This window comes from Gavia stellata, chromosome 24 (assembly GCF_030936135.1).
Source record: "Gavia stellata isolate bGavSte3 chromosome 24, bGavSte3.hap2, whole genome shotgun sequence".
Classification (NCBI taxonomy): Eukaryota; Metazoa; Chordata; class Aves; order Gaviiformes; family Gaviidae; genus Gavia; species Gavia stellata.
In genome coordinates, this window is record NC_082617.1 from 2792385 (window position 1) to 2818703 (window position 26319).

Below are 26319 nucleotides of genomic sequence, written 5' to 3' on the forward strand. Positions count from 1 at the left end.
GAAGTGACTTTGAGACAGGAAGAGGAACACAACACAGACAGAGAAGTTTTGAATGAAAGAGTTCATACAGCTTTAAACAAAATTTACAGGTGTTCATCTGCATAGCTCTTACTCTGCCTCTTCCTCAGCCTCCTCCTCAAACTCCCCCTCCTCCTCAGCTGTAGCATCCTGGTACTGCTGATACTCAGACACCAGGTCATTCATGTTGCTCTCAGCTTCTGTGAACTCCATCTCGTCCATGCCCTCGCCCGTGTACCAGTGCAGGAAAGCCTTTCGGCGGAACATGGCCGTGAACTGCTCAGAAATGCGTTTGAACAGCTCCTGGATGGCTGTGCTGTTCCCAATGAAGGTGGCAGACATTTTCAGGCCACGAGGTGGAATGTCACAGACCGCTGTTTTAACGTTATTAGGAATCCACTCAACAAAATAGCTGCTATTTTTGTTCTGAACGTTCAGCATTTGCTCATCGACCTCTTTCATTGACATACGGCCTCTAAAAACAGCCGCTACGGTCAGATAGCGGCCGTGACGTGGGTCACACGCAGCCATCATGTTCTTTGCATCAAACATCTGCTGCGTTAGCTCTGGCACAGTTAAAGCACGATACTGCTGGCTCCCACGGCTCGTGAGCGGGGCAAAACCAGGCATGAAAAAGTGCAAACGGGGGAAGGGAACCATGTTCACTGCCAGCTTCCGCAGGTCAGCATTAAGCTGGCCTGGGAATCGCAGGCAGGTGGTAACACCGCTCATGGTTGCCGACACTAAATGGTTCAGATCACCGTATGTCGGAGTAGTTAACTTCAGTGTTCTGAAGCATATGTCGTAGAGGGCTTCGTTATCAATACAGTATGTTTCATCTGTGTTCTCCACAAGCTGGTGCACCGAGAGCGTGGCATTGTAGGGCTCTACTACAGTATCTGATACTTTAGGGGAAGGTACAACACTGAAAGTATTCATAATTCGGTCTGGGTACTCTTCACGAATTTTGCTGATGAGGAGGGTACCCATGCCAGAGCCTGTACCACCACCGAGTGAGTGAGTAAGCTGAAAGCCCTGGAGACAATCACAGCTTTCTGCCTCCTTTCTTACAACATCTAACACGGAATCAACTAATTCAGCACCTTCCGTATAATGGCCCTTTGCCCAGTTGTTTCCTGCTCCGCTCTGACCTGGAAGAGAGCCATTTTCATATTAGATTACGGTCACTGCTTCCTGCTTATTGCTTGCAAGCAAAGCTTAGGAGCATCGGGCTGCAGAGAAACCCCACAAAAGCTTTCATTTGATCCAGCCTAAGTGCTGTGGTTTCACACAAGCACCTCTGAAATGGCTCAGTAGATACATGGAAAACATTCATTATCAATGATACAGCAGCCATTTAGCTTCTCCTGGTATTATGGAGGAGGTAATGAGAATCGGAAGAGCAACGACCTCCTGCGCCTTCTCGGACCTGCTCTCCCAGCAGCTGCCATCACGCACCATCCGCAGATCCCCGGTATTTCGTGCCCGTCAGGAAGCGCCAGGATTAACCCCCCTCCCGGGGCCGCGCTCGCCTCAGGAGCATGTGCGGCGGGGAAGCCCGCAGTGCAGCGTCCCTGCCCTGCCCACCCCACCCCGAGCCGGTTCCCCGACAGGTCCCTCCCCCGCTCCCGGCGCACTCACCGAACACGAAGTTGTCCGGCCTGAATATCTGCCCGAAGGGCCCGGAGCGCACCGAGTCCATGGTGCCGGGCTCCAGGTCCACCAGCACGGCGCGGGGCACGTACTTGCCACCTGCAAAACAGGGAGAAGCCGTGACTGCGGCGCCGGGGGCGGCCCGGGGAGGGGGCGGGCGGGGCGCCGGGCCCTACCTGTGGCCTCGTTGTAGTAGACGTTAATGCGCTCCAGCTGCAGGTCGCTGTCTCCATGGTAGGTACCGGTTGGGTCGATGCCGTGTTCGTCGCTGATCACCTCCCAAAACTGCCGGAGATAAATCGCGTCAGGGGCGGCTGGGCCGGGCGTGCCCCCGGCCCTCCCATCTCCCCCCCCGCCGCCCCCTGCCCACCGCCCGGACCTTGGCCCCGATCTGGTTTCCGCACTGCCCGGCCTGCAGGTGCACGATCTCCCTCATGATGGCGGCGGCACAGCACACTCCCAGCCAACGCCACTCTTCCCCCAACCGACTCTGGCTTCGTGAGGCGACCGCCAAGCTTTATATAGCAGCGGAATGCGCGCGCAGCCTTCTTTTCCCCTCCCAGGCGACCATCCATAGCAGGTACTGGCTACTCATAACGAGGCTCTACAAATGAGGAAATCTGGTTGGTTGCAACGCTGTCATTCAACTCATTGGCTCCTATTTGCTCCGCCTGTCTGTCTGTTGATTTTACTGTTAGGCAACCGGGGCCCACGAATGCCCGCCCTCCTCGCTCAGGACACTCCCGATTGGCTTAATTGAATGATTGATGTCGAGCATGATTGGCTGTCGGCCTCCGGGATGAGCTAACGTCATTTGATTGGATGAAAACAAAGTGTCCTAGTAACCGTCGCAATGACTCCGCAGCAGGCTCTGGGCGGTGGCTCGCGCAGCCGCCTATTCCCGAAGCGGTGTGCGCACTTTGCGCAGCGTAGGCGGCAGCTCCTCCTTACTGCGGGAGAGGGGGTGGGAGGTTTCCGGGGAAACCTGGCCGGGCCGTTTCCCCCGCGGGTCCCGAGCAGCCCCCCTGCCTCCTGCCTCTCGCCTCCGCTCCTCCGGCAGGGCCTCCGTCGCCCGTCCCCGCTGCCACCCCCTTCCCCCGCCCTCCGTTGGCCCCGGGGCGCTGCAGCGGCGCCGTGGGGGCAGGGAGCCCATCTGCGCAGGCGCGGGCTGCGGCGCCTTTCTAGCACTTTCTGGCGCGCAGCCGCCTGAGGCAGCGGGGCCGGGCGGCCGTTGTTATGGCAACCGCGCGCTGGGTGGCGGGAAGGGGCTAGGCCATGGCGCGGCCTGCGGCAGCAGCGAGCAGTGGGGCTGGCCTGTCCTCTGCTTCGGGCTGCGGGGAGCCTGCGTGGGCTCTGGGGGGCTGGCAGCCGGGGAGGGCCGCTTAGTGGCAGGCCGTTTGCGGGAAGGCCCTGGGCTGCGAGGGGAGCGTTTGCGTGAGGTGGTGTCTGCCTGGAAGCGAGCCTGTGTGAGGTGGCGTCCTCTCACAGGCCTCGCGGTGGGCGGCTGGCTCGCCGAGTCTTTCCTAGGGTGGGCAGAGCAGCACTATACTACATGGCACCTCTGCCCTGGGCTGGGTGTGCGTGTTGCAGCCCTTTCATGAGGCAACCGAGCATCCCATGCTGGCTAAATGTCTCCCTCACTTACCTTTTCTCTGCCTCTTACTCTGCTGTACTGTTCACTTTCTACCATCCAACTTTGTTAGCACATTCTTGCGTAGATAGTTCATCTGTTGGTCACAGCTTCTACTGAGCATACTCTGATTGCTGTTTTAGCAGAGCCTTTTTATGATTGTATTCATTAGGATGCCACCAAGGTCTACAAGTCCTAGCATCTCTTCTTGTTTCATACTGTAGCTAAAACTTGAAAGAGGCTTCTAATTGGGTTCTCCAAACCTAGCTAGCCTCAAACTGCTGCCTTGATGTGGGGGTGGACTGAGGCAAAAGCAGCAGGTGACCTCAATTCTTTCTACACAAACAGAGCACATCTGGCTGGTGCTCTGTGTCATTCAGGCATTCATATGAGGCAGAGGTACATTATAGCTTATATACACATGACCTATGCTTGGATAACAATAATCCAACTGTTTCTGTGACTGGGTCAGGGGAGGAGGTAGGCAGGAGAATAATAGCACTGTGAAGACTTTTGCTGGAGATCAAATAGCCTCTGGTAGTTGGCTTAATACAAGGGTTATAGTGATTGATACTTCTGGCATGTAAACAACATATTCCCCCAGAGATGCTGGAATGAGCCCACGAGCACTCAGAGCAGCCCCAGAGCATCTGGAAGTGACCTGAGAGGATCCTGGGCAGCTCTAGGAGGCCCTGGGAGAGACCTTCATCAGCCCCAGAAGTGCCCAGACAGGACTAGGAAGACACACATATGGTTGGTTCATCCTCCACATTCGATGCCAGAATGCAGGAGGTTTATGCAGTTTACTTTGAGACAGCTGAGTAATGCAAAGGCATTAGGGTCTAGATTTATCCCACGTAATTATAGACGATGATTTGAATAGCTAACTCGGCTGCGTTCACACCAGAGTTGGTGGAAGGGGATGGCTCGGCCCACTCCAGCTCTGAATAGCCCTCTGACGACACATTTCTGTTCTCTGTAAAGGTGTTTGAGGTGACCAAATCGAAAATCTCAGTATCATTTAAGTATCAAAGGCAGCCAGGATGAAGCCGAATCAGACTTGCTCAAGATTTCATACAAAGCTGTAATAATCAGTAAAGACAGCTTTTCCTCCAGGATGTGATGCCATCTCTTCAGAGCAACATAAAAAAGGAATATTGTCATCTTTCTGATTAAAAAGAGAGAATGTAGAATGTCTTGCCTATGTTCCGCTGTCCAGGAAAGTACCTTCAGCATAAATTCTCATCGAGACATACTCAGAACAGCATTAGCAAGCTTCTGCGCTCATGAAGCCGTAGAAAACTATCCCTAAAATGGAGCAGGAGGAGCCACTGCAGGGCTAGTAGGAGGTTTGCTGGTACAAGTGCTGCTGTATTTAAAGCAGATACGGGGTTTTTTTCAGCCAGGGCCAGAAGCGAAGGACTGCGCATTAGTGACAAGGATCAATTTCCTCGCTTTGTTAGCCTTTGTAGCCAGTGCTTCTCGCAGCTTGTGCTTATGCTTCAGCCTGCGCTGCCTTTAATGTTTGGGAAGCTGTTCTGCAATGTGTAGAGTGAGAAATGGTTGCCACCCCCAGCGTTCCCAGGGGTAGCAAAAAAGTGGAAATACTCTGCTGAGTTAAGACTTCCAATATCTATCTCCAAAATGCTAGTGGGGTTGCTCTCAGCAGAGCAGGGGATAGTACCCTATGGGGTAGCTAAAACTTTGCTCCTGTGATTGAGCGTCCAGAGGTTTCCCTGGGTGATTCAGCCACCTAAAGATCTATGGGTTAGGAGGCCTTTCAAATTATTCATGCAACATTTATTTTGCTAATTCTATCCCAGTCAGCCAGTACTTCTGTTCTTAGCTACATGCAGATCCACAGGAAATGACAATTCTATTTTAAATATTTTTGCATTTTTTTAAAATTAAAGTAAAATGTCAGTATTTCTAAGCTCTCTGTGAGGAGGAACACAGCCAAGCTGCCAGGAATCTCCATGGAGAGCTGCTGGAGCTGCCGACCATCTTAGCCCTGCGACTTCTAATGCTGTGGCAGCCCAGCAAGCTAATTAACACGTATACCAGAAGGTGAGCTGGCAAGTAACGAGGCAGGTTTCTGCCAGAACCTTGTCTCACACGAAGCATTCCTTCAAAGGCAAACCATCTGTACGGAACACTGCCAATTGGGCAAATTCTGGGAGAAAAAAATTGCCCATTCTGTGGTCCTGCCTGAGCAAAATGCTTAAGCGCGTTTTTAAATGTCGTTGGTTTAGTGGACAGCCTGCGCAGAGATGCTGCTGCAGATTCCCGGGGCAGGGGAGCGGGGCGCAGTTGGAAAGCAACTGGGATAGCAGAGAAGGGAACAGCTCGAGCAAGGTGGGGAGGAACGTGGCTCCCACATCATGCTTTCACTGAAGACATCTGTTTTATCTGGTATTTGATTTCTTTGAAAGCTCTCCTCGAACCCTGCTGCAAGTGACAAGCAGGGAGGTTTCACCTCATTTAGGTGCTTCTAAATTTCCCATCTGTAAGTTTGCTGTATCAAATAATGGCTGTAACAGGGATACTAGAAAACATTAGGGACTGCTATTAGCAGGCCAAAGTCCCTGGGTATAATCCAAAGAAAGACATGGTGGTAAAGTTAGAACTAAGTTGTAAATTGCATTTCTGTTTTGTTGAACTAAATATTAGTTATTTTTTAACTTTTTATTTTAATTGTTTTGTGGTTTTTTTAACTATCTGTACTGCTTTCAGCATGGGAATAGATTTTACTGTGAATACAATTGGTTTGAGCAGAGTGGGGAGATACTTTCTTTAACTTTTGAGTATCGCATTCCCCTTTTACAGGGTTCTTTGTGTGCTGTGGGGTATATGGAGACAATCCCTCCCCTTGGCAGGCAGGCAGACAGCGGCTATAATTCTTCTCTTGATACTTAACCAGCAAGATAGCAGTCTGTGTCTCTGAAATAGCATCCTAGTCTAAACTGAGCCTAGTACCTGGGGCTGGGATGATGTTGGGGCTGGCAGGAGCCCAAACAGAAATCGCAGAACTAATTCTGTTTATATAGGTAAAAATCTGAAGCCCTGAGTTCAAGAGAGGGACACTGCAGAACGAATGTGGGTGGAAGCCTGCTTCCAGAACTGAAAAGCTTTTGCTGTTGGGGTCGTTCCGGGGTTAGGGTAACACTGAAGTATGACGTGGGTATGTGCAGACCTTTTGTCATTCCAGTCTTTCTGATTGTTACTTCTAAGGATAAACAATACTTTGTTTTCTAGAAATTATTGCTCCTGAGAGATGGAAGTTATTGAAGGTGAGGGGCTGCTTCCAGAGACTGGTGAATGAGAGGTGCAGTTGTGGGATTCCTGTTTGAGAGGAATAGGAGCAGCTGAATGGGATCAAGCCACAGGTCCATCCAGTATCTCGTCTCTAATGATCAGCAGCAGTTGCCAAAGAAGAACAGGGCAATACACGGATGTAGCAGGTGGTTCAGGCAATTCTTTAGCCACAAGCAAGAAACTTTTTGTTTAATAGCCCCAATGGATTATTTTGAATTTATCTAATCACCTTTTGCAGCCATGTAAACTTTTGGCATAAACAACATCCTGTCATGATGAGTCCCAGGGTTTAACCACAAGCTGTGTGGAAGAAGAGCTCCTTCCATTTGGTTTGATGATTTCCACTAAGCTCCTCAGTTCAGAAGGCAGCCGTGAGCCTGTCACTTCAAAGCTTGCACTCAAGAGAGCCTTAAACATTGTCGGTGATCACAATGAAATGGAAGGTAATGCTAAACGAGCTTTTACTTGACCTAAGGTTCAGCATTAACTGGCAGTTTACATCTCCCTCATGTTTAAAACCAGTGAACTTCGAACACTGTTCCTGTAAAGTTTCCCTCATTCAGTTCCACAGCTCCACTGCTGTACATTGTCCAGCGATAGGCCCTATAGCTATCGCCTTCTTTCACTCAGGAGATCTGCTTCTCTGGAGAATTTCCACCAAGAAGTGGTGACTAATTCGATCATGAGGTGTGCATATGGTGACACCCCCTGCTGTGAACAAAAATAAGCTTTCCTTCACACAAAAGTTGATTTTATCATTTCTCTGTCTCACTCAACCTCCTCGTCTTAATTTCCCATGCAGCCCTCTTCCTATTAGGGATTATTCTTTCTCCTTGTTTCCAAAAAAGCCTTCATCCATATTCTGTGCTAGTGCCCGTCTCCCTGCGTAGAGGCCTTCTTCCACTAATGCCACGGCTTCTTAAATCACTGATTAGAGCTGCTTTCACATCCCACACATAGAGAGCTTCCATACTGCAGTGTGACTTTCATCTGTGTCCACATCAGGAGTCTCCTTGACAAGTTTCCAGACAAGCCTGCTTGCTAATTTATTGGATTTGTCGTGGGACCAGCTACTAGCCGTTGGAGATTTCCTAAGGCTTAAGGCGCTGTCCTGCCAGCCTCCCTCTTGTGACTAATCCCTGTCATTGCACACTCAGGGGAGCAACAGCGCACGTTCTGTGTTTATCTGACTTGAACAGGGGATCTGAAAGCACCCCACTGCCAGAAGGCTCTGAATGTCTCATATGGAGGGTATGGTGGAAACCAGGTCACCGGCACCTCTTCTGCCTGGTCTCCACTGTGTAAGAGTACACAGTGATGTCTGCACTTGCAAAACATCGAAACACTTTGACTTGCCTGGGTTTGATGGCATTGTGAAAAGACTTTTATATGAAGAGAGCTGTGGTAAAAATTGGGGTTTTACTGATCCCAGTATTCATTTGGGCTTGTCCTTCTGATAGCATTTCCATCTACTTCAGTGTGTTCTGAATTAGCTCTTGAAGTAGGAGTGACTAGCATATAAACATCATATGGCTTCCTACTTCTCTGGAAAATATTCAGATACATGATCATAGGCATGGTGTAAGAACAAAATAAAAACATACTAATTGGTCTCTAAGTCCAGCCATCCTAAAAGGCATTCCTCTAATGTTCTGCTGGATTTGCTCCACCAGTGGCTGTGGATTTTAAGTTATTTCATTATAGTTTATTGTAACAGCCCCAAACAACTGAAATGACTGCAAGTACTGCAGTGCCTGGTGCTGTACATTGTTTCTACACTTGCTGTTCCAGAGGTCTTCCCTTAACCAGCGAACTGGGTATCTCCACAGGCAGGACAGTATCTCAAGGAGAGGAGGAGTTACAATCGCTGCATTACCAATGGGGAGCTGCTCAGCCATCACAAAAAGTTTTGCAAAGTCCTTGAAGCACACATGACCTTCTCACGACTTGCCAAGTGCAAGGAAATCTGTGACAGCACCCGATAGAGAGTCCAGCTCTGTGAAATCCCAGTGAACTAATTCATCCATAAGCGTCCTGTGAAATACCTGTATCTGAAAAAGCAGCAGTTCTCTACAGCCCTGCCTCAGGTACAGCCAGGTACCGAAAGGGAGGTTGGGACTCAGCTTAGGTCTCTCTCTTACAACCGCAGGGAGCTTGGGTGCATCAGAACGGGAAGAAGGAAACAACTGTCGTCCTGTCGTGGTGAACTTTGTACTGCAGAATGGGACTGTAGGCAATAAACCGTTATTTCTCTCAATTTTTGCAGGAATTCATTGGTACAACCCAGATGGGATGTACTGGTTGGGAATCATGATGCTTTGGAAATGGTATGTACTGGAAGAAAGACAGGAGCCAATATACTCCTGCTGAAATGAAATTTAGGCCACTCTAGCCAGCTGCAGGTCAGCTAACCTATTGTGTTTCTGGTGCTAAAATAAAGAAAGTACATTTTGGTGTCAATTTTTATATCTAATGCTTTTGATTTCCTTCTTACTGATACTTGCTGACAGCAGCAGAACTGCAATTACATGTGAGCAGACATTATCTGCCAGCAGAGCTCTGTCATGGTTCAGCCCGAGTGAGAAGCAAGGGAGCTATGCATAAACATAAAGAATTTATGGACAGGTAGAAAATCCTCATATTAATCATTTCCACAATTGCATTGTAACCAAAGGGCTGCAAGTGTCTTCGTTTCAAAGTGAGTGAGTTAATCTAGAATCTCCTTTTAAGTAGATTTCTGCTGTCCAGGTAATCTGGGGGTTAATTCTGCAAATTTATGTAGTGCTGACATGAAGGAGCTGCTTCTATAGAGAGCTGAGAGAAAGGAATATGTTACTTTTATTAGTTTCCATTCTTCTCAGAGGTTCCCAATTTTGTTATTTTTTGCCTTTTTTATGACTAAAAACACACTTCAGGGCTTTTAAAATACCAATCTAGCTCATCATCTAGTAAATACATCTATAAGTGGGGGTGTTTTTTCTGCCAGACAGAAAGAGAAAGACGCGCACTGTCAATGCTGCCCGTTCCAAGCCCAGCTCGCCTGGTCACCCTAGCTGCTGGGGGCTGCAGCTGGGGATGGGCAGCACAGTTGTATGAGAACAAATACGCCTGCCCCTGCCTTTCCCCGCGACCCGCCTGCAGGAGAAGATGGCAGTGGCAGTCTTTGGAAGGAGTGATGGGAAAGGAGGGAGCGGAGGAGCTGCCTGCAGTGTGTGGACTGCTGGGGAAAGAACTTCAGCCATCGAAATGTCTCACTGTGCCTTTGATGAGAATGGCAGCTTTTCGCTCAAGAGTTTAGGATCTGCTTTAAATCAAGTGGTTGTGGGTTGCCTTCCCATAGCAGAGGGGTGGCTTGATGTTAAACGGTGGTTCAAGTGTCATGGATTTAATGGGGCAAGTTAGGGCATCTGTACGTGCCATCACTCACTACAGCTCAGTGGCATGTGTGAGGCAAAAGTAAAGTGTCAGGAGGACGTGCTGAGCTTCTTGCCCAATTGCTCACTTATCTGCATGGAAGCCCCAAAGCTTCTAAACAAGAGCTTGGGGAAGTTGCAGCCAACGGCCTTTTCTCTTGGACCTTGTGATCTAGTATTCAAAACCAAGGAGGTGTAATGACTGAGCAGGCCAGAACACCTGGAGTCCTGGGGCTCCTGGCATCTCACTGGCTTATTTCCATTTCTGACAGCGGTAGGATTCTTCTTGGGCAGTTTGCAAATCTCATCCAGGAATCCTACAGATCTTCTATGTGCTGACAGGTCACAGTGCCAGAGCTCTGTTTAATGATTGCATTTCCAGATGCAGGAGGAATGAAGTCTCAGGAATTTCCCCGATATCGCTGGCTCCCTGATAACCTCTTTTTTTTTTTTTTTTTCCTATGCAGGCTTGCCTGAATCCCTCCTACCTTCTTCAGATGGTTTGAGCAAAGAACACATCAAAGATGTAGACACGTCTCTCATCAACTAAATACCAGCAGCCAGGTTATCTGAAGTAATTTTCTGCTTGCCTGCCACTGGGAAGAAAGTGCCTTCAGGGGTTCTCATTGTGTACCCCGAAAGTACAGAGCATAATAGCTCTTGAGCAAACAGAGGCAAAATCAGCATCCCCCATCCTCCTCGCTGAAACACTCTGTATTCACAATAAAACCCCCGCTTTGATCTCTTGCCAAGAATAACACAGACAGTCTATTAAAACACCTTTATTAACATGATATAATTAAAAATATCTAATGTGCAACTCAAAGAAATTAATATGAAGCTTGTTTAAATCTGTTTCCACACCCCTCCAAACTTGACTGACAGGTTCCAAACCTTCATTAATTGGTCTGAAAGTTGATGAATACCCCAATATTACGGGGGAGAGGGGTGTCCTATATATGAGTTGGGAGCACAAGGGATTAATAATCAGATTTGAAAGGATTTGGGTGCCATGGTAGCTTTAAAAATCCTGCAAGGCACATCACTGCATCTGTGAGCATTTAAATTTCTGTTTAAAGTGGTCTGAAATGAGTTGGAGACACTCCTCCCTTAGGCTTTTAACAGCCTGTGTGTTTAAGCCTCTGAAGTGAACTCTAAATGCTTTAGTCAAAGGACAGCATTAGTCTGAATCCATCCCTTTTCTTCACAGGGAATTTGTACAGCACCTCACCTTTTAGACGAGCAGAACAGACCAGACCAGAGGAGCTCGAACGACTGCCAAGTCCAGGAGGAATCCTGAGTATTGGATTATGAAGTAACTCTGGTCACAGTCTAATATGAAAGTCATTGGACTGACAATCAGGAAAGCTTCTGTTCCTGGGTCTGCTCTATTGTCCTGTCTAATGGACAATATTAAATGAGATACTCCATTTTCAGAGTCAGTGAGACAAGCAGTTCAGTGCAAATGAATGAACTGGTGAACTTCAGCACAGCGTGCACCTGATTTTAGTAGATGTGAAATGAAATGTGTTAATTTAGGTCCTGGTTAAAGAGTTTAAATTGGCAATTTTAACCCTGTGTTGCCATGACTCAGCTGCGAGACAGGAACTCAGCTGCGTGTCTGTGCCCTTTGTTTTGCCTTTGATGCTCTGCACATTTTGTAGAGACCAAGACCAAAAACTGTTGCTTTTGAAAGATTCTTGGTCAGCAGGAGCATTCGCTGGATGGGATGCATGGATACCATCGCTGAGGTGGAAGAACAGACAGGTCAGTAGTAGAAGGCAGAAAATACTTGCTTTCTTCCCCAGAACATGGAAGCAAGTTGGCTGTTATATTATGATTAATTTTTAATCCTTCCAGAAGGGGACAGAGCACCTTTTTCAGACACCACCTCTCCTGATTAGGCAGGATTATTCAATATTAACTTTACAATAGCTCAGGGCCTGCCTGCTCAGAGGCATCGTTTCATTAGGTTGGCACTAGTAAACTCAGCTGCAGCCCAAGCAAGATCTGTGCAGGCTGCTCTCATTTGGAGAACGAATAGCTTGCTATCCACCGGGAATCACAGGCTTCCTGTAGAGCAGGATCAGTTTTCTCAAAGTACAGTAGTGCAAGTGCTAGAAAGTTGAAATAAGTCACTGAGGCTCTGGGAGTCCTGCAGGAAAATCACTTGCATCCTTCAGTGACTTACACCTGTGTGATTTCTGTATGTACCCTGTTAGCTGCCTTCTGCCAAGAGTATCGAGTTGCAGGATAACTGTCAGTTGTCATCAAAAACACTGCTGTTCCTGTTACTGAAGCTGTTTTCCTTGACCATCACTCGGTATGAGATGCGCATGAAGGAGCCAGTGAGCAGCACGACAAAGAGGATAAGGAGCAAAGACCAGACCCCCGGTTCAATCCCCTTGAGGAAGCCTGGGCTGTCCTGGGGGATGGTGTTGGTCAGACTCAGCAGGTACCCAAGACTCCAGCCAGATGATGTATCACCCATCTATTGAAATAAAAAAGAGGAGAGGTCAGAAGAGAAGGAGACAGTCTGGACCCCAGCTGTGTTTCTGTGCACAGGCCCAAGGCCTTGCATACTTTATTTGAGACTGATCCAAGGATTAGGCTTGAAATGAGCTCTCCCACCCTCAGTGCCCCAAGTGCGCTAATAGGCCTTAATTGCCCTGACTAGCCTCACCCGGGGCTTCCACCCACCCCCTCTGCCCGTGGGCCTGGGACCTCCATTTAAGCTCTGGCCTGGGCAGCCGCCTCTCTTCTGAGCTCTGGTGTAGGTGTGTGCTGTTCTTTCTCCTGCTTACTGACTGGTTTTCCCAGGTGGACCTTAGGTCTACATTGTGAGTAGTTCTGTCTCTGGCCCTGCTGCCTGGCTGAACCTTAGCCCTTTGTTGTTGGTAGCTTGTCTCTGGCTTTCCGGGCTGGGCTCCCTGGATGGACCCTCGACCTACCTTGTTACCTTGCCTTGGTCTGATGATCACCATGTGGCTGACTGAACCGCTGTTGCTGATGTGGCTCTGCTCGGCAGGACTATGCCTTTGCTGGTGGGTTGAGAAGAGGTCTGGGAATAGGCTTTCTTTTTTTTTGTGAAGGGGAGGACCTGAATTAAATCCTTCTTTCCTTAGGGGCTCCAGATCCTGAAGCAATTTCAGACCTTACAAGCCAGTTATAAACCCTCACTAGCATAAAGGTGATTGCAAAGAGGTAGGGCAGCATCTTTTGGCTCAGGAAATATTACCAGCAGTTTGTCCTTAGCATTAAGTGGTGTTCAAGTCATACTTCCTTCCCTGTTGGGCATAGACTCTTAAAGATGGTATTGCTCCAGATGAGGTTTTGACCCATGTGTTTTTCAGTGGGAACAAGTGTAATCTCTAGCTCTCTGACAGAGTCAGTTTTCTTGCTTATCACACTTGTGAATTTATTTTGCAAAAACTTCTTGCTGGAGAAACCTACCTGGTTAGGGCTTGTTGGAGTGGGGACAGGCTGACTTTGCTGAAACAAACCCTCCCTTGTAATTGGAAATGCCACTCTGTAGGTAACTGACCTTCTTCTGGAACGCAGTCCAAACAGGCACGTCAAAGTCAAACGTGTATCCCTTTGTACTGAGATGAAAGATGAAGGCAGACACAGCGCAGTAATCAGCAAGTGTATCCAGGCTTGTCTGGGACTCCTTGACCAACTGGTGTCATTTCCAAAAGAAGATGGGGGGAAAAAAATAAAAGAAGTAAATATTCAGTAGCTGAATTTCAGGCCTGCTATAACCTCTCCTTTCCTGCTCTGGGACTGACTGTGGGACTGGAGAAGAGGTTTGTGTCCTGTGCAGACTGAAACCGTGCTTCCTGCACCCACTGGGCTGTGGCCTGGGAACCAGTGTCATCTCTTGGTGCCTTTGTTCCCATCTTATTAAAGACAAGGCAGTTCCAAGAGCAGCAGGACTGGCAGCCAGGTCTTCTACACCTTGCAGGTGAACTGCTTTGTATGATTCTCTGCTCTCTAATTAGGTTAGGCTAATGCTGCAGCCTTTCACTCAATAGGAGCATTAATAGGATCTTTCTCGTCTATCCAGAAGAGACAGCTTTAGGGAACTGCTTAGGGGCTTTGCTACCCCATTAGCAAACCCTGTAGAAATTGTCCAATTTGAATGTTACTGTGGATGCTCGGTCAGTGTAGGTGCAAATGAGGGTGACCTCATAAGCTACCAACTGAGGGAAAGAATGTACAGGTTCCCCCCTGGCTTGGTCTCCATGGGCCCCGGTGAAGTGGGAAAGTCCCTGGAGTCTGAGCAGATGTGTTCCTTGCACTTAAGGAGAGGAGGGTAACAGGAAGACCAAGGTGATGTACAGGAGTGAGTAGACAGCCTTCCTGTTTACTCCTTAATACGCAGTAAAAGGTACTTGCGGCTTTTCATTTAAGTCCAGCAGCAGCTGGGATTTGAGAGGAAAGAAAATAAGTGGAGCATGTTTCCTCAAAGTAAAAAAAACCCAACAAAACAAGGAGAATCCAAGTTCTTCCCTGAGGGAGACAGTAGCTTATGGCTCTGTCGGTCTGAGCCACATGGGCTTTTGCAACAGACTGTTCCTTACTTCCCGCTCTCCCTGCACACTAAGTTATTCCATAGTTACCTCTTTGACGGACATTCCACAAAGCCTGTTGACTGCCTGACCCAAGTCAGGAGAGGGTACAGTTTCTCTCATGAAATCCATGGCCTTAGAAATCACCTACAACAGGAGCAGAAAAAATCATCAGGTTGGACCTCGCTCTGCATCCTTGCATATGGTGCCTATAGGAAAGTGGCAGTAGCTGTGGGGCGCATTGCCAGGGTGCCCTTCCTGTGTGCTTGTGTTGGTGGTTAGAGGGCCTCCGATGGGTGCAAGGAAGACAAGCAGGATCTGTTACTGTCTGGAGATGGAAACAGGACTGTTTCTAGTTTGCACGCAGCAGCCTTTCTGGCCCTGTCTGGAGAAGTAGGCAGGGCCTTATGCTCCTTGGCACCATGTCCATGGGAGGCTCTCGGGAGCAGGGGAGATTTCTGTAATTCCTCCCTCTAAAATGCACTCGGTTTGTCCTAGGGTCTTGAGCTGGTCCTGGCTTAACAACCCAATGACTTTGGGCACTAGATTCAGGGTCTCAGATATAAGCACGCTTGGGGTGCAGCATGCCCAGATGTTTGCTGAGGGAGTGGCAGGGGATCTTCAGCTTCACCACCGACTTCGTGTGGGAAGATCTGCTCAGCGTGCAACTCCTGGCTGTCCTGTCCCAGCTGGCTCTGTGGAGCCCCAGAGTTTGTCTCACTAGCAGACGTTGCTGAGACATGGATGAAGAAAGCCCTACCACAGTCCTTGGTGGGAAGCCTGTGCTCCGTATTTGAACAGCTGTGCGCCAATGAGGGGGAGAGGGCAAGCGTGCATGTGTACAGCGTTAGCCAGAGCACTGGCTGTCTTGGCTAGCAGAGGGCACAGCATGGCTATTCCCACTGTATTTATTAACGATCAAACTGGTCCCGTTTCATGGGTTCTCCATACCAGTTGCTTACCCCAGTGTAAATGAGAACCCACCAGAAACCTGGTCCGGAGGGGCTTGAAATCACTGCTGAGGGAATGCTCGAAGAAGGTGCAGGAAGAGGAAGAGTTGAGCAGGCTTTGCACAAGTCTCATGCAGGCGGTGGGATTGCTGGAGCCGGTGATGTTGAAGACCTCCTCAGGGCCAGGGATGTCCGATACGTCATCACTGACGGCGCAAGGCCCAGCATGCACAGATTGCCACTGCGCTTCCCGGGAGTAGGTGAGGGGCCAGCAGGGATTAGACACAGTTTTAGCACTTCTCTGATCCTAGAGGCAAAATAAAACAGCGACACAGGCAGCAAGAGAGGAGGTTGGCATCCCAGGGCTTCACAAAGAAGACAAAATGTAACACAGTGAAGAACAGTTTTCCTCTGGCACCACAATGTTGTAACCGAGCAGGCAGGCTGCAAAGGTTTGCCAAACTTTATCTCAGCTAGTCAACTGCAAGACCCAGACTGATGCAGCAGGCTCCAGCTCCTGCGGAGTTCAGGGCAAGCTGCAGTGACTGGACCTGCTGTGGGAGGCTGAGGGGTCGCAGCCCCACCTGCTTTCCCTTAGACCAGAAATAAAATTTCAATGAATCCTGTACGCTTTCTAGTTGCAAGAAAGAGGCTGTTCTAGTCTGCCTTCCAAATGGCTCAACCTCTTAAGAATCGGTGTTTCTTATCTCTGGGAATTCCCCAAGATAACTGTGGGGACGTTCAGGCCTCAAATAAGGGGAGGTGTGGTTTATAGGGAGGCAAGTGGATGGGTAGTGAGTAGTTTATTGCTGAAAAAATAATTTTTGGTGGAGGCAAATGATTCCTGAGTTTGCATCTGAACATGCCACCCCGCCTCAAGTGAAACAAAGTTTGGAAGAACCAAAACACCTGCATGTTTTCAAAATGAAATATTGCTCTTTCAAAGATTGCTTCAGGGTTAAAGTCAGCAAAGGACAGAAATACCCCAAATGGAAGGTCCTGGTTGGTTCCTGGGTGCTGTTGTTTAGGCTCCCCTGCTAGGGTGGAGGCGCAGTTCAGAGAAGACAAGGGAAGTCTTTGCCTCCCTCCACCCTGAAGGTGATCTTAGCACCTCTGGGGAGCAATTTTGTGCTTATGTGTATTAAGTAAGGAGCCAAATAGAGCCTGCAAGGAGGAAAGTCTGGAATGGGTGCCTGTGTGTCTGCTTGGAGGGCATCGATTTGGGCATAGAGAGCATGTTTGACAAAAGCACTGGGGTTTTTTAGATATATGCAAAGGCCTTCTATTAAACACAGTGATTGACATTTTGCACATTAGCAGCTATGCCTTATGCAACTGTTACTCAGTGCAGAGGGTTGATATTGTATCCAGGAACCTTGCAAATGCCCTTCTGGGAGATACTCACTTGAATGAGCATAGAGAGCAGCCTGCTGCGGAGCTGGTCCGTGCCGTGGCAGGGGCAGTGTCGAGTGTACACATTGTGCGTCTGCCCATACAGCTGCAGCCTCACTCCCTCTTTTGGTGCCTGGTTCCCTTCTTCCACCTTGGAAGTGAGCTGTGCTGAGGTTTCTCCCATGGACAGGACTCCTGCCATCCCCTTTCCGGAGGGGACCAACTGTCCTCGCCAGTCGTACTGACCCAAAACAACCAGAGAGGTCAGTTCTTAAGACTTCTACATCTGAGTTGTGGTCAGATGCAAGCATTAGTGCACACAGAGAGAAAGCGGCTTTCTGCTACAGTACAGCCCAACTTTTTTTTCCCCACAGGACATAAGGATGCTGAACCGGTGGCTCTGGAAGGAACAGAGGGGCCATTGTACAAGCACTGCCATCTGCACAGCCAGCTCCGCACAGCCAGCAAGAGCAAACATCCCGAATGGCTGTTCAAGGCAGTGGTCTCAGCAGGTAGGAGCAGGGGAGAGAGGAGAGGATGGTGCTGGTGGGGAATGGGAAGGAAGTTTCCGGGTGGGCAGATATGGGCTTCAAGTGCTGCCTTGATGCTAAAGTGATCCTCCTGTCAGAAGAACCCTGTGGTTTCATTTCCTGCTGTCTTGCAGAACTGATTTTTGGCAGTGCTGAAGATAGCAGTACAGGCAGGGAATTTTACGCTGACTGCGGGTGTAAGCACTCTGTCCCTGGCCAGGGGAGGCTGGGTTGCTGCCAGCAGGGCTAGCAATTCCCTAACCAGCTATCTGCTGGCTACCAGAACTGCTTTTTACTTCCCTGCTCTGAAATAACTCAGCCTCTGCTCTCTGATCCACCTTTCTCTTGCACTTGGAGTTCTTCTTGAGACCTTTTGGCTTGAGAAGCCCTGGGCAGAGTAAGAAAACTTAAATGCATTCTTTTTGTAATGAGTGCCTTCTGAATACAGACCAGACCCCTGTGCTGCGGACACCCAGCTATACTCTTGCTAGTGTCTCAATGAGAGGAAATTTGATGGGCTTTTGCTTTGGTGGCAAAAGACTCTGCTTCTCTGTCCATCATCCACAGGATGTCCCATGGGACAGCTGGACTCAATGACAATCCCACAGCACCCCACAGACGTAGCAGCAACGCCTGTTTGACAGTGGTGCTGAGTTAGAGCTGCAGGGACTCAGGGCAGTGGAGTTCTTGTTGACACCCAGGGCCAGGGTATGTAAGGTTATCTTTGTGAGCATCCTGGATGTGGTGTGCAGAAAACCTCACATCTGTTACAGCAACTGCATGAGCATGTCCATGGATGGCTGTATTAGAGGTTTGATCCTTCAATCCAGTTTTAACCATCTCACATTATGTACCCCAACCAGCTGGTGTTGGATATAGCCTGCCTCCTCCAAAAGGCAGTGCAAGCTGGACTTTTAAGCATTGTTTAAAGTACAGGGCTTTAATCATCTCTCCATATGTTTCTTTGGCTATTTGCTAATGGGAATTGCTCAGCTCAGTTCTGTACTCCCCAGCCAGGATCATCCTTTACCTTGAAGAAGTTCTCCAGGACATAATTAACAGCAACCCAATTGAATGCTTCCTTGTCTGGACTGGACAGGATTTGTGCCCCCTGAAAGTCAAAGGGGGATGACCTCAGGGCCACAGTCAGGGCTGCAAGGAGACCGTCAGAGAGGATGGGATGGGTGAGGCTAAACAGAAAAGAAAAAGAAGGCACATTTGTTGTTACAGGACCCTGCAAGGAGCAGCCTGCAGGGCTTGCTGCTGTGCTCCCCGCTTTGGGTAGTAGCACAAAGACACAATGACAATCCCAATCCTGATGCTACTTCCCTCTCCCCTCACACGACACTGGGGGCAAGGACAGCAGAGGGATGATTTGCGCAGTTGTGCCACCATTCGAGAATTTGGGAGTTTAGTACCCTCTGCCACTGAGGGATCCTGTGGCCTTGCCCCATTGACCTGGCCCCCTCCAGACCTTACTTTTCCCCAGTGCCTACAAGGAGATAAAGGTCCCAGTAATGAGGGGACTGAGAACAGGGTCCACAAAAGTGTGTATGATAAGGTGGATCTTCACACCACCACTCCCAACCTGCTGACAAGAAGCACCCCTGCACACCCATGTGGGTTGTCACATAAACTTCAGCTTCCAGACTGACAGATGTCTTCCCAAGGACTTATTGCGAAGGAGACTTTACACAGACTGGTAGCAGTAGCAAGACTGTCATCTTCCTGGCTGCTTGGGTGGACAGTACGGAGACACAGCCATGCTGTACTCCCCTTGAGTGCGTGGGGACCTGAAGAAGGTTTACCTGACTAGCAGATTAGGGATGAAACACATTGCAGAGCAGACAAGGTGAGATGCATTTACAGAATGATCCGCATGACGTGTGCTGATCTCTGGGTGTGGGTTTGCAACATTCACTCACTTCGGCTGCCTCATGCTGGTGGTTGCTCCCAAGTAGAGGGGGGTTTGGCTGTGCTGCTCTGCCGGGATCTCCTTCTGGGCCCAGTTCAAACATGGCTCCAAGCTCTTCCTTACTTTCTGAGGAGAATCTGAGTAGTTGGAGACTCCCAGACCTGAGGACCAGAGGAAAGAATGAAATTTTCTAAGGAAAGATATGGGAGAAGTGAGACAGCTGTTGCCCAAGAGGTTGCTGTCCTAGGGCATGGTTAAAGACAGGACCTGTCACAGGCAGAAGGAAGGAGTTCCTCCAGGTAGCCATCCTGCTAAAATATGATACAGGGAGCAAAACAGCACATGCATAGAAATCCCAAATCACACAAAGAGAACCCTAGCTCTGCTGCTGAGACATCCCATAAATGACCACTTATGAGCCCCAAGACTGCTGCAACAGCTGAGGCTGTCTCAGCCCAGAGGAAGAAATGTGGATTTAGCCGCTATAAAAGATAAGCAAAAGGACACACTGCCATGCAGGCAGAGCTGAGTCATGTGCCACCTCTCTCCTCCAGCCACTTCCTCTTGTGTTGGCGGAGGTGGCTTCCGAGTCCCACGCCTGCAAGCAAGACACCTCTGCTCTAGAGGAAGCTGGTGCTGTGTGGAGAGAAGCTGTGTGCAAGTCTCGACTCATCTTTCCAGCAAGATTCAATGAGGTCTTAAATGCTGGTTTTGAACTACTACCCAGAAAGAGCCTCGCTTCCCCATCCTCTGGCCCACTCATCTTCCTGCCTGTGTGACTCCCTCACCATGTGCTTTGCTCTCCTGGCCCCTGTATAGGGCTGAGCTGCAGCCTGCCTATGGCCACTCAAAGGCTGTGACCATCCTGCCATGCAGACCAAGGATGACTACTCACATCTGGGAGAGACCCCTGCCTGGATCTCTTGCTGCTGCTGACGCACTCTTCCAGCAGTAGGTTCAAATAAGTCTTCAAGTACTGAGCTACAGTCGCTGTTTTTAACCCAGCCAGTGAACATGGCAGCAGTCAAGGGACACATGCAAGGTTTCAGGGAGCCCTTATTGCATCTTCTGTATGTGGTTTGTATTGTTTACAGTCTGCAAGGGCACAAACCTTCTTCCCTGCTTGTTGTGCAGCTGCCCTCCCACAGCACACTGCTACTGAGAGTTCAGGGTTTCCCAGCATCCTGCTATAATCAGGCTTCAACATCAAAGTGAGATTGAGAGATAGGGAAGGAAAACCCCAAGCATTAATGCATGAAACCCTTTCAGCTGGCTTTGGCAGGGCCAAACCGATTCAAACTAGTGAGGAAGACCCCAATATTCTCTAAAACGTGACACCTAAAACCAAACTGAACTCATGCTTGTGCTGTCAAACCTCGCATAGGGTGTCAGAGTCTTCAGACCTCTGTTGTCCTGGAGCTACACCGCTTACTGCCCAGAGTGCAGTCAGGAGGAGGCAGAAGATACCAGGAGTCACCCTGCAGCCAGATTTGTCTCTGTTGCTGTTCACTGCCTCGCCTGGGTGAGAAGCTCCGCAACCTTGGCTCTGCCACTGATCCACGTGGACATCAGGACCAGCCCCAGCCCCTCTGTGTGCTTCCCTGCCTGCAGCAGGCCAAAAAACCTGTCCCCTGCTACTGCTGAGTGCTCTGATGTCCAGCTGTGTATGACTAAATTTGCCCATATCAAGAAGACCCATGCTGAAAATAAGCAGCCTGTGCTTCACTGTCATCACTCTTTCAGTGTACAGCTAGATGATACAGGAGGCAAGGAAATTGCAGCGATGGTCCATGCACAGTTCTCTAGGTTTCCATCCATCCCATGCTAGTGCCACAGACCATCGAGCATGAATCAGGCATCTTACCTTGTACGGGACAGGAACTACAATCCCTGATCACCCCGGTCTTGTTTGCCTTGGTGGTGGTCCACTGGTAGATGAACAGGATGGTGCGGGATGGGCCAGCATCCAGAACAATGCCATACTGGAAAAACCCCAAAACATTCTAGATAAACACCACTGAATGCATGCTGCTTTGCTATTGCGGGCTTACTCAGTGTTACGTAGGTATTCTGGGTAACCCATGGGCCTGCACTGCAGTATTTGAGTTAGCTTTTTACATTCAAAGAAAGGGTGAAGCCAGAAGATGATGTGGATTTGCAGGGAACCATCTGCATTTCTGAATATACATGAAGAGCAGCAGGAGTGGAGAAACACCCAGAAATACATCAGACCTACAGTGGCATGCTCTGTAGCTGTTCCTGAAATCAGGTAGAGGGCTTCCGCTGAGAGCTGAGCCATGTGGAGCTCAGGAAAAAACAGGTCCTAAAGCAATGGGAGATGGCACTATACAGGCTCTCGGCTGATTCTGGGACTCAAACTGCTGCCGGATTGGTTTGCTAAAGAGATAAGGGTTTCATGCAGGAATTGGAGGACTGCGGCTTGTTCCTGCTTCTGAGGAACCCAAGACTGCCACATCTGTTTGATGCCCCACTGCGGAGGTGGTGTGACATGGGCTGGGTTTGCCCCAATGCATGCCAGACCTGCGGGAGCTGCAGCGCACTGGGACCAACCAGCACATACACTGTCCAACACAACACAGCAGCCCTGCGGAGACCGAGATAATGTCTTGGCAGAAACAGCAGTAACGAACATGAGATTTCTCAACACCTTGTCCACTGACAGTTCTCCTGTTGCCTAGAAGTGAGGCTGAGGGCTTTCTTAGTCTCTTTGCAGCCCAACATCTGGTCTATTTGCTGCTGACTGAGCTTTGCTGAGCTGCACCTCACATGTGAGGTTAGGAAATGAGAGGCCACTGGGGTACCCTGCAGCACAGCCCTGTGGCTGTTTTGGATGTCCCCACACTAAAAATAGCCCTGGTGCTAGCCTAGGGTCTCCTCCTCTCCCCGCTATTACATGACTTCAAACTGGGACATCTCCTACACAGACAGGAAAGAAACTCATGAGATCTGGGAGGTATGTGGTAGTGCATGGTCTAAGCTGTATCTTGCACAGAAATAGTTGTAGCTGTGACTGAGTGGGAGGAGAAGCCTCTTGAGAGGTTGATGTTAACGCTGTCAGAAGGGTTTTAGCACAGGACAGAGACTGGCTGCAGCCTCTGAGCAAACCTGGCTGTCTGCTGCCTTCCTGGGAGCTCCCAGCTGCACCAGACCCAGCGCCCGGGCCAGGAGCTGGTGGGACTGGAGCTGGAGCAGAAATGCGGAAGGAGGATGGCGCTCCCTGCCCAAGCCTGCTGGCATCCTCCCACATGAGTGACAGCTCCTATTTCTCGCAGGGACATGTCAGCTGCCGCAGAAGAGGAAGAAACGAATGGTATTGGCGGAGAAACACGGATTTTTTTCCTCCTTCACAAAATGAGAGGCTGCTGCTGGGAGTGCAAGGGAGGAGAAGGAATCGCTGCGTTTCTGCCCCAGCTCAACAGCGGGGAAGGGCAGAGCACTCGCTGGGCAGAGCATGGAGCAGTAAGGAGGTTTTTTAGTCCAATTTTTTTTCTGAGAGGAGCGTGGAGGAGGGGTAGTATCCCTAAACACACAGGTTAACCTACTTCTGTTTGAGTAAACCATAGCGTGCCTCTGATCTCACCTCAGCAGTGGTGCATCAAGATGCAGAGCGGATGGGCGTTAACCCCCGGTCACTGGGCAGATCTGACCCCCCTGTACAGAGCAGGTTGGCTCTTCGGTTAAAATCAAGAGAGGACAGAAGAGGCATGGAAGATACTATTTTTTTTTTTAAAGGCAGAGCAGCAGTTCAGGGCCAAATTCCTACTGACTTTCAAGAGGGACCTAGGTCTTTCCCTCCACTGACACCACTGGTCCCTTGCCGTGCTGGGGTGGCTCCTGACATGGGCTGCCTCTCCTCAGCCTGTGGTGAGCACCTCTTCTGGATGATATCCAGCCTGTATTTCCCTGACCAGCCAAGGGGTTTGGCTTGTTTTCAGTTTGAAAAGCTACAGCATGTTGAAGGATGCAAACCCATCCTCTCAGTCTTGTTCTAGTCCCCTCCTGTTGCTGTTTTGGGCTAGTAACTAAGTCAGTAGTGCAATGAATGTAAAAAGCAACAAAACACACCAGGTTTTAGTTTAAATGCCCGGCTTGCACAAGGAAACAGGCAGGTTCTCCTTAAGAAGCAGTCCCACAGACAAGAAGGTCCTCTGCTTACTGCCCCTCTTGACCCCCGGCTTGGCCACCCCTCGGGCAGGCGGACGCCCTTACCTTGGTCCTGAGAGGGGAGACGGGCACATCTTTAGTGGAGATGCAAAGCAGCACGATGCCCGTCAGTCCCGCTACGATCACCAGCCAGGGGGGAAGGAGTTCACGCCAAGACATGAAGCGGTTTTTCCTTTCGCAAAGAGTCAAAAGAGGAAGCAGTGGAGAAGCAAACTGACAGCAGCTGCTTTTTACAACCTTTAAAAAGAGGAGAAAGGCGGGGCCGGGGCCAGGCTCTGACTTCAGCCCAGCCCCAAGCCACAGGGACCACAAGGAGCGCGTGGGCCAGGCTGCGATGCGTCAGGCAGTTCTCCCTTCCATCGCTCCATGCAATAAATAAAATGACGCTTCATGCCCGTTCCAGTGCTAGCTTTGCAAAGGCATCGGTGCAACCTCGAAACTGCCCCAGGCGACGGGGTTGAGGTAAACAGAAATGTGGGGTTAACTCAGCTGTGTAATAAGCAGAAAGCAGGCGAAACTCATCCGTTTGGTATTCTGTGCCTGGCAGTGCTAGCTGCCAAAATTAGAAATGGGGAAACTCCTTGTTGCTGAGTTTACTTTATATCTGAGGACCTGGGTGCTCAGGGTGGACCTGGGGTGCTTCCCTGCAAGCACGTGTCATCAGGTTGGGGCGGAACGCGGGCACTCTGCCCGGTTCCTTCAGACTGCTCCTTCCTCCTTGTTCACTCTCAGGTGGCACCTGGGACAGGAAAACATCTGCAAGTTTGGGTTTCCACCTGCAGGAGACACTGGCTGGTTTGGTCTTTGCTGTGGTGGGGAGACGGCGGGAGCTGCTCGGGTCTTTTGCCCCCAGACGGCCAGTGTCAGCATAGGTGCCTGTACACCCCTTCCTGACAGCCTCCCCACGAAAGATAACCAACCCCCAGGCTTTACAAAACACGCGCCTGCTTTCTCCTTTCCGGTGCCACAAAGACATGTCCCTGAAACCAGAATTTCTGAAGCAAAATGTGTTAGTCTCAGGAGAGGTGCTTCCTTCAGACTGTCCCCATCCATTTCCCAGAGACTGGGTATAGGAATAAAAGTGCAACTCCTTTAAAGAAATGTTTTGGTTTGTGTGAGCTGGAGCATTTATTGGCAAGGCCATCTCGTCCACACCAGAGGTCTTCACCAGCCAGGCCTCTGTCTGCAGAGCTAAAGGAATGACACCTTCTTGGTCTTGCAGGGATATTTAGAGATGCATCTCTCCATCTTAGAGTTGTTTTAGGCAAAGTGCCAGAAAGGCCTCATCTTCCTGCAGAGTTTAGACTCCAGTTCAGATTTTGCTGGTCAGCCACTAGAATGCATCTGCAGATGTCCTTTAGTGACAGGACGAGGGGCGGCAGTTTTAAACTGAAAGAGGGTAGGTTTAGATTGTGCATAAAGAAGAAATGTTTTCTGATGAGGGTGGTGAGACACTGAAACGGGTTGCCCAGGGAAGCTGTGAATGCCCCATCATTGGAAGTGTTCAAGGTCAGGTTGGACGGGGCTTGGAGCAACCTGATCTAGTGAAAGAGGTCCCTGCCCACGGCAGGGGGATTGGACTGGGTGATCTTCAAAGGTCCCTTCCAACCCAAACCATTGGGATGGCAACGCTCTACTTTGCAACGGGGACATGGATTAAATTGCCAGAGTGCTGGCAGTCCTCCCCCCTCTGCTCTCACGTCTGCCCAGGAGGACAAGCAGGCTTCCACGCACTTCGCTGGTGCGGATTCGTGCAGCAGTTCAGCTTGCTGCAGTGCCGCAAAGAAAACAGGTGCCTCGGGCGTCCTCCCGTCTCGAAGAAATGCTGCACGTGGGATGCGTGGAGCAGCTGCTGGCGCTGTGGTGGCTGGCTGATTGCTCACGCCCATGGGCTGGTCACGGTAGTTTATACCAATATCGCGATATATCAGCAGCACCTAAGGATATCCAGCAGCTACTGAGGAGCTGCCAGATCCTGCCGTGGTCAGGCCAGTCCTGCTTCGCTCCCACAAAAAGCACCCACTGGCAGAGCAGCGTGCACCTCAAACCGTGCAGGGGTTGCTTTTGCAGCGGCGACACGGAGCGGGGAAATGCGGGACATAAGGGCGTTGCAGCAGCTCGTGGCTGGGAATAGCAGAGCACATCCGTTCTCTTGGGGTTCACAGGGGTCTGTGTGCTGGTTTTGGCTGGGGTAGAGTTAATTTTCTTCATAGTAGCTAGTATGGAGCTGTGTTTTGGATTTGTGCTGGAAACAGTGTTGATACACAGGGATGTTTTAGTTACTGCTGAGCAGTGCTTACACAGGGTCAAGGCCTTTTCTGTTTCTCACACCGCCCCGCCAGCGAGGAGGCTGGGGGTGCACGAGGAGTTGGGAGGGGACACAGCCGGGACAGCTGACCCCATATGACCAAAGGGATATCCCATACCATATGATGTCATGCTCAGCATGTAAAGCTGGGGGAGGAAGAAGGAAGGGGGGGGCGACATTCGGAGTGATGGCGTTTGCCTTCCCAAGTAAGCGTTACGCGTGATGGAGCCCTGCTTTCCTGGACTACCTGGACTTCAGCAAAGCCTTTGACACTGTTCCCCACAGTATTCTCCTAGAGAAGCTGGCGGCCCGTGGTTTAGACAGGTACACTCTTCGCTGGGTAAAAAACTGGCTGGATGGCCGAGCCCAGAGGGTTGTGGTGAATGGGGTGAAATCCAGCTGGCGGCCGGTCACAAGCGGAGTCCCCCAGGGCTCGGTT

At 50.0% G+C, this 26319-nt stretch overlaps 2 protein-coding genes across 6 annotated transcripts; both read right to left on the reverse strand.

Annotated features, from left to right (window-relative positions):
* Nucleotides 1-101: 101 nt before the first annotated feature.
* Nucleotides 102-2144, reverse strand: TUBB4B (tubulin beta 4B class IVb). 5 transcript variants are annotated; one of them, XM_059828850.1, is made up of 5 exons: nucleotides 2051-2144; nucleotides 1848-1956; nucleotides 1660-1770; nucleotides 1078-1169; nucleotides 102-471 (listed from the first exon to the last, which is right to left on the reverse strand). In XM_059828850.1, the coding sequence occupies exons 1-5, from the start codon at nucleotides 2105-2107 to the stop codon at nucleotides 109-111; spliced, it is 732 nt and encodes a 243-aa protein (XP_059684833.1). In that variant the 5' UTR covers nucleotides 2108-2144; the 3' UTR covers nucleotides 102-108. The 5 variants fall into 5 exon arrangements, with proteins under 5 accessions (XP_059684833.1, XP_059684829.1, XP_059684830.1 ...); XM_059828846.1 differs by having other exon boundaries at nucleotides 102-1169; XM_059828847.1 differs by having other exon boundaries at nucleotides 102-1169; nucleotides 1660-1775; nucleotides 1844-1956.
* A 10145-nt stretch (nucleotides 2145-12289) lies between these two features.
* LOC104257834 (ectonucleoside triphosphate diphosphohydrolase 2) lies at nucleotides 12290-23731 on the reverse strand. Its single transcript, XM_009812742.2, has 9 exons — nucleotides 23618-23731; nucleotides 21252-21369; nucleotides 19398-19548; nucleotides 18503-18662; nucleotides 16956-17183; nucleotides 15585-15857; nucleotides 14652-14747; nucleotides 13574-13708; nucleotides 12290-12520 (listed from the first exon to the last, which is right to left on the reverse strand). The coding sequence occupies exons 1-9, from the start codon at nucleotides 23729-23731 to the stop codon at nucleotides 12290-12292; spliced, it is 1506 nt and encodes a 501-aa protein (XP_009811044.2).
* Between the last annotated feature and the right edge of the window lie 2588 nt (nucleotides 23732-26319).

What these genes read in the sequence shown, in the direction of transcription:
- TUBB4B (XM_059828847.1), bottom strand. Translation starts at nt 2,107, where the DNA reads ATGAGGGAGATCGTGCACCTGCAGGCCGGGCAGTGCGGAAACCAGATC. An exon ending in GAAACCAGATCGGGGCCAAG is followed by an intron (nt 1,957 to 2,050) that starts GTCCGGGCGGTG and finishes TATCTCCGGCAG; the next exon opens with TTTTGGGAGGTGATCAGCGA. An exon ending in GCCGGACAACTTCGTGTTCG is followed by an intron (nt 1,170 to 1,659) that starts GTGAGTGCGCCG and finishes GCTCTCTTCCAG; the next exon opens with GTCAGAGCGGAGCAGGAAAC.
- LOC104257834 (XM_009812742.2), bottom strand. Translation starts at nt 23,731, where the DNA reads ATGTCTTGGCGTGAACTCCTTCCCCCCTGGCTGGTGATCGTAGCGGGA. An exon ending in GTGGAATGTCCGTCAAAGAG is followed by an intron (nt 13,709 to 14,651) that starts GTAACTATGGAA and finishes AAATGACACCAG; the next exon opens with TTGGTCAAGGAGTCCCAGAC. An exon ending in GGACTGCGTTCCAGAAGAAG is followed by an intron (nt 12,521 to 13,573) that starts GTCAGTTACCTA and finishes TTATTTCAATAG; the next exon opens with ATGGGTGATACATCATCTGG.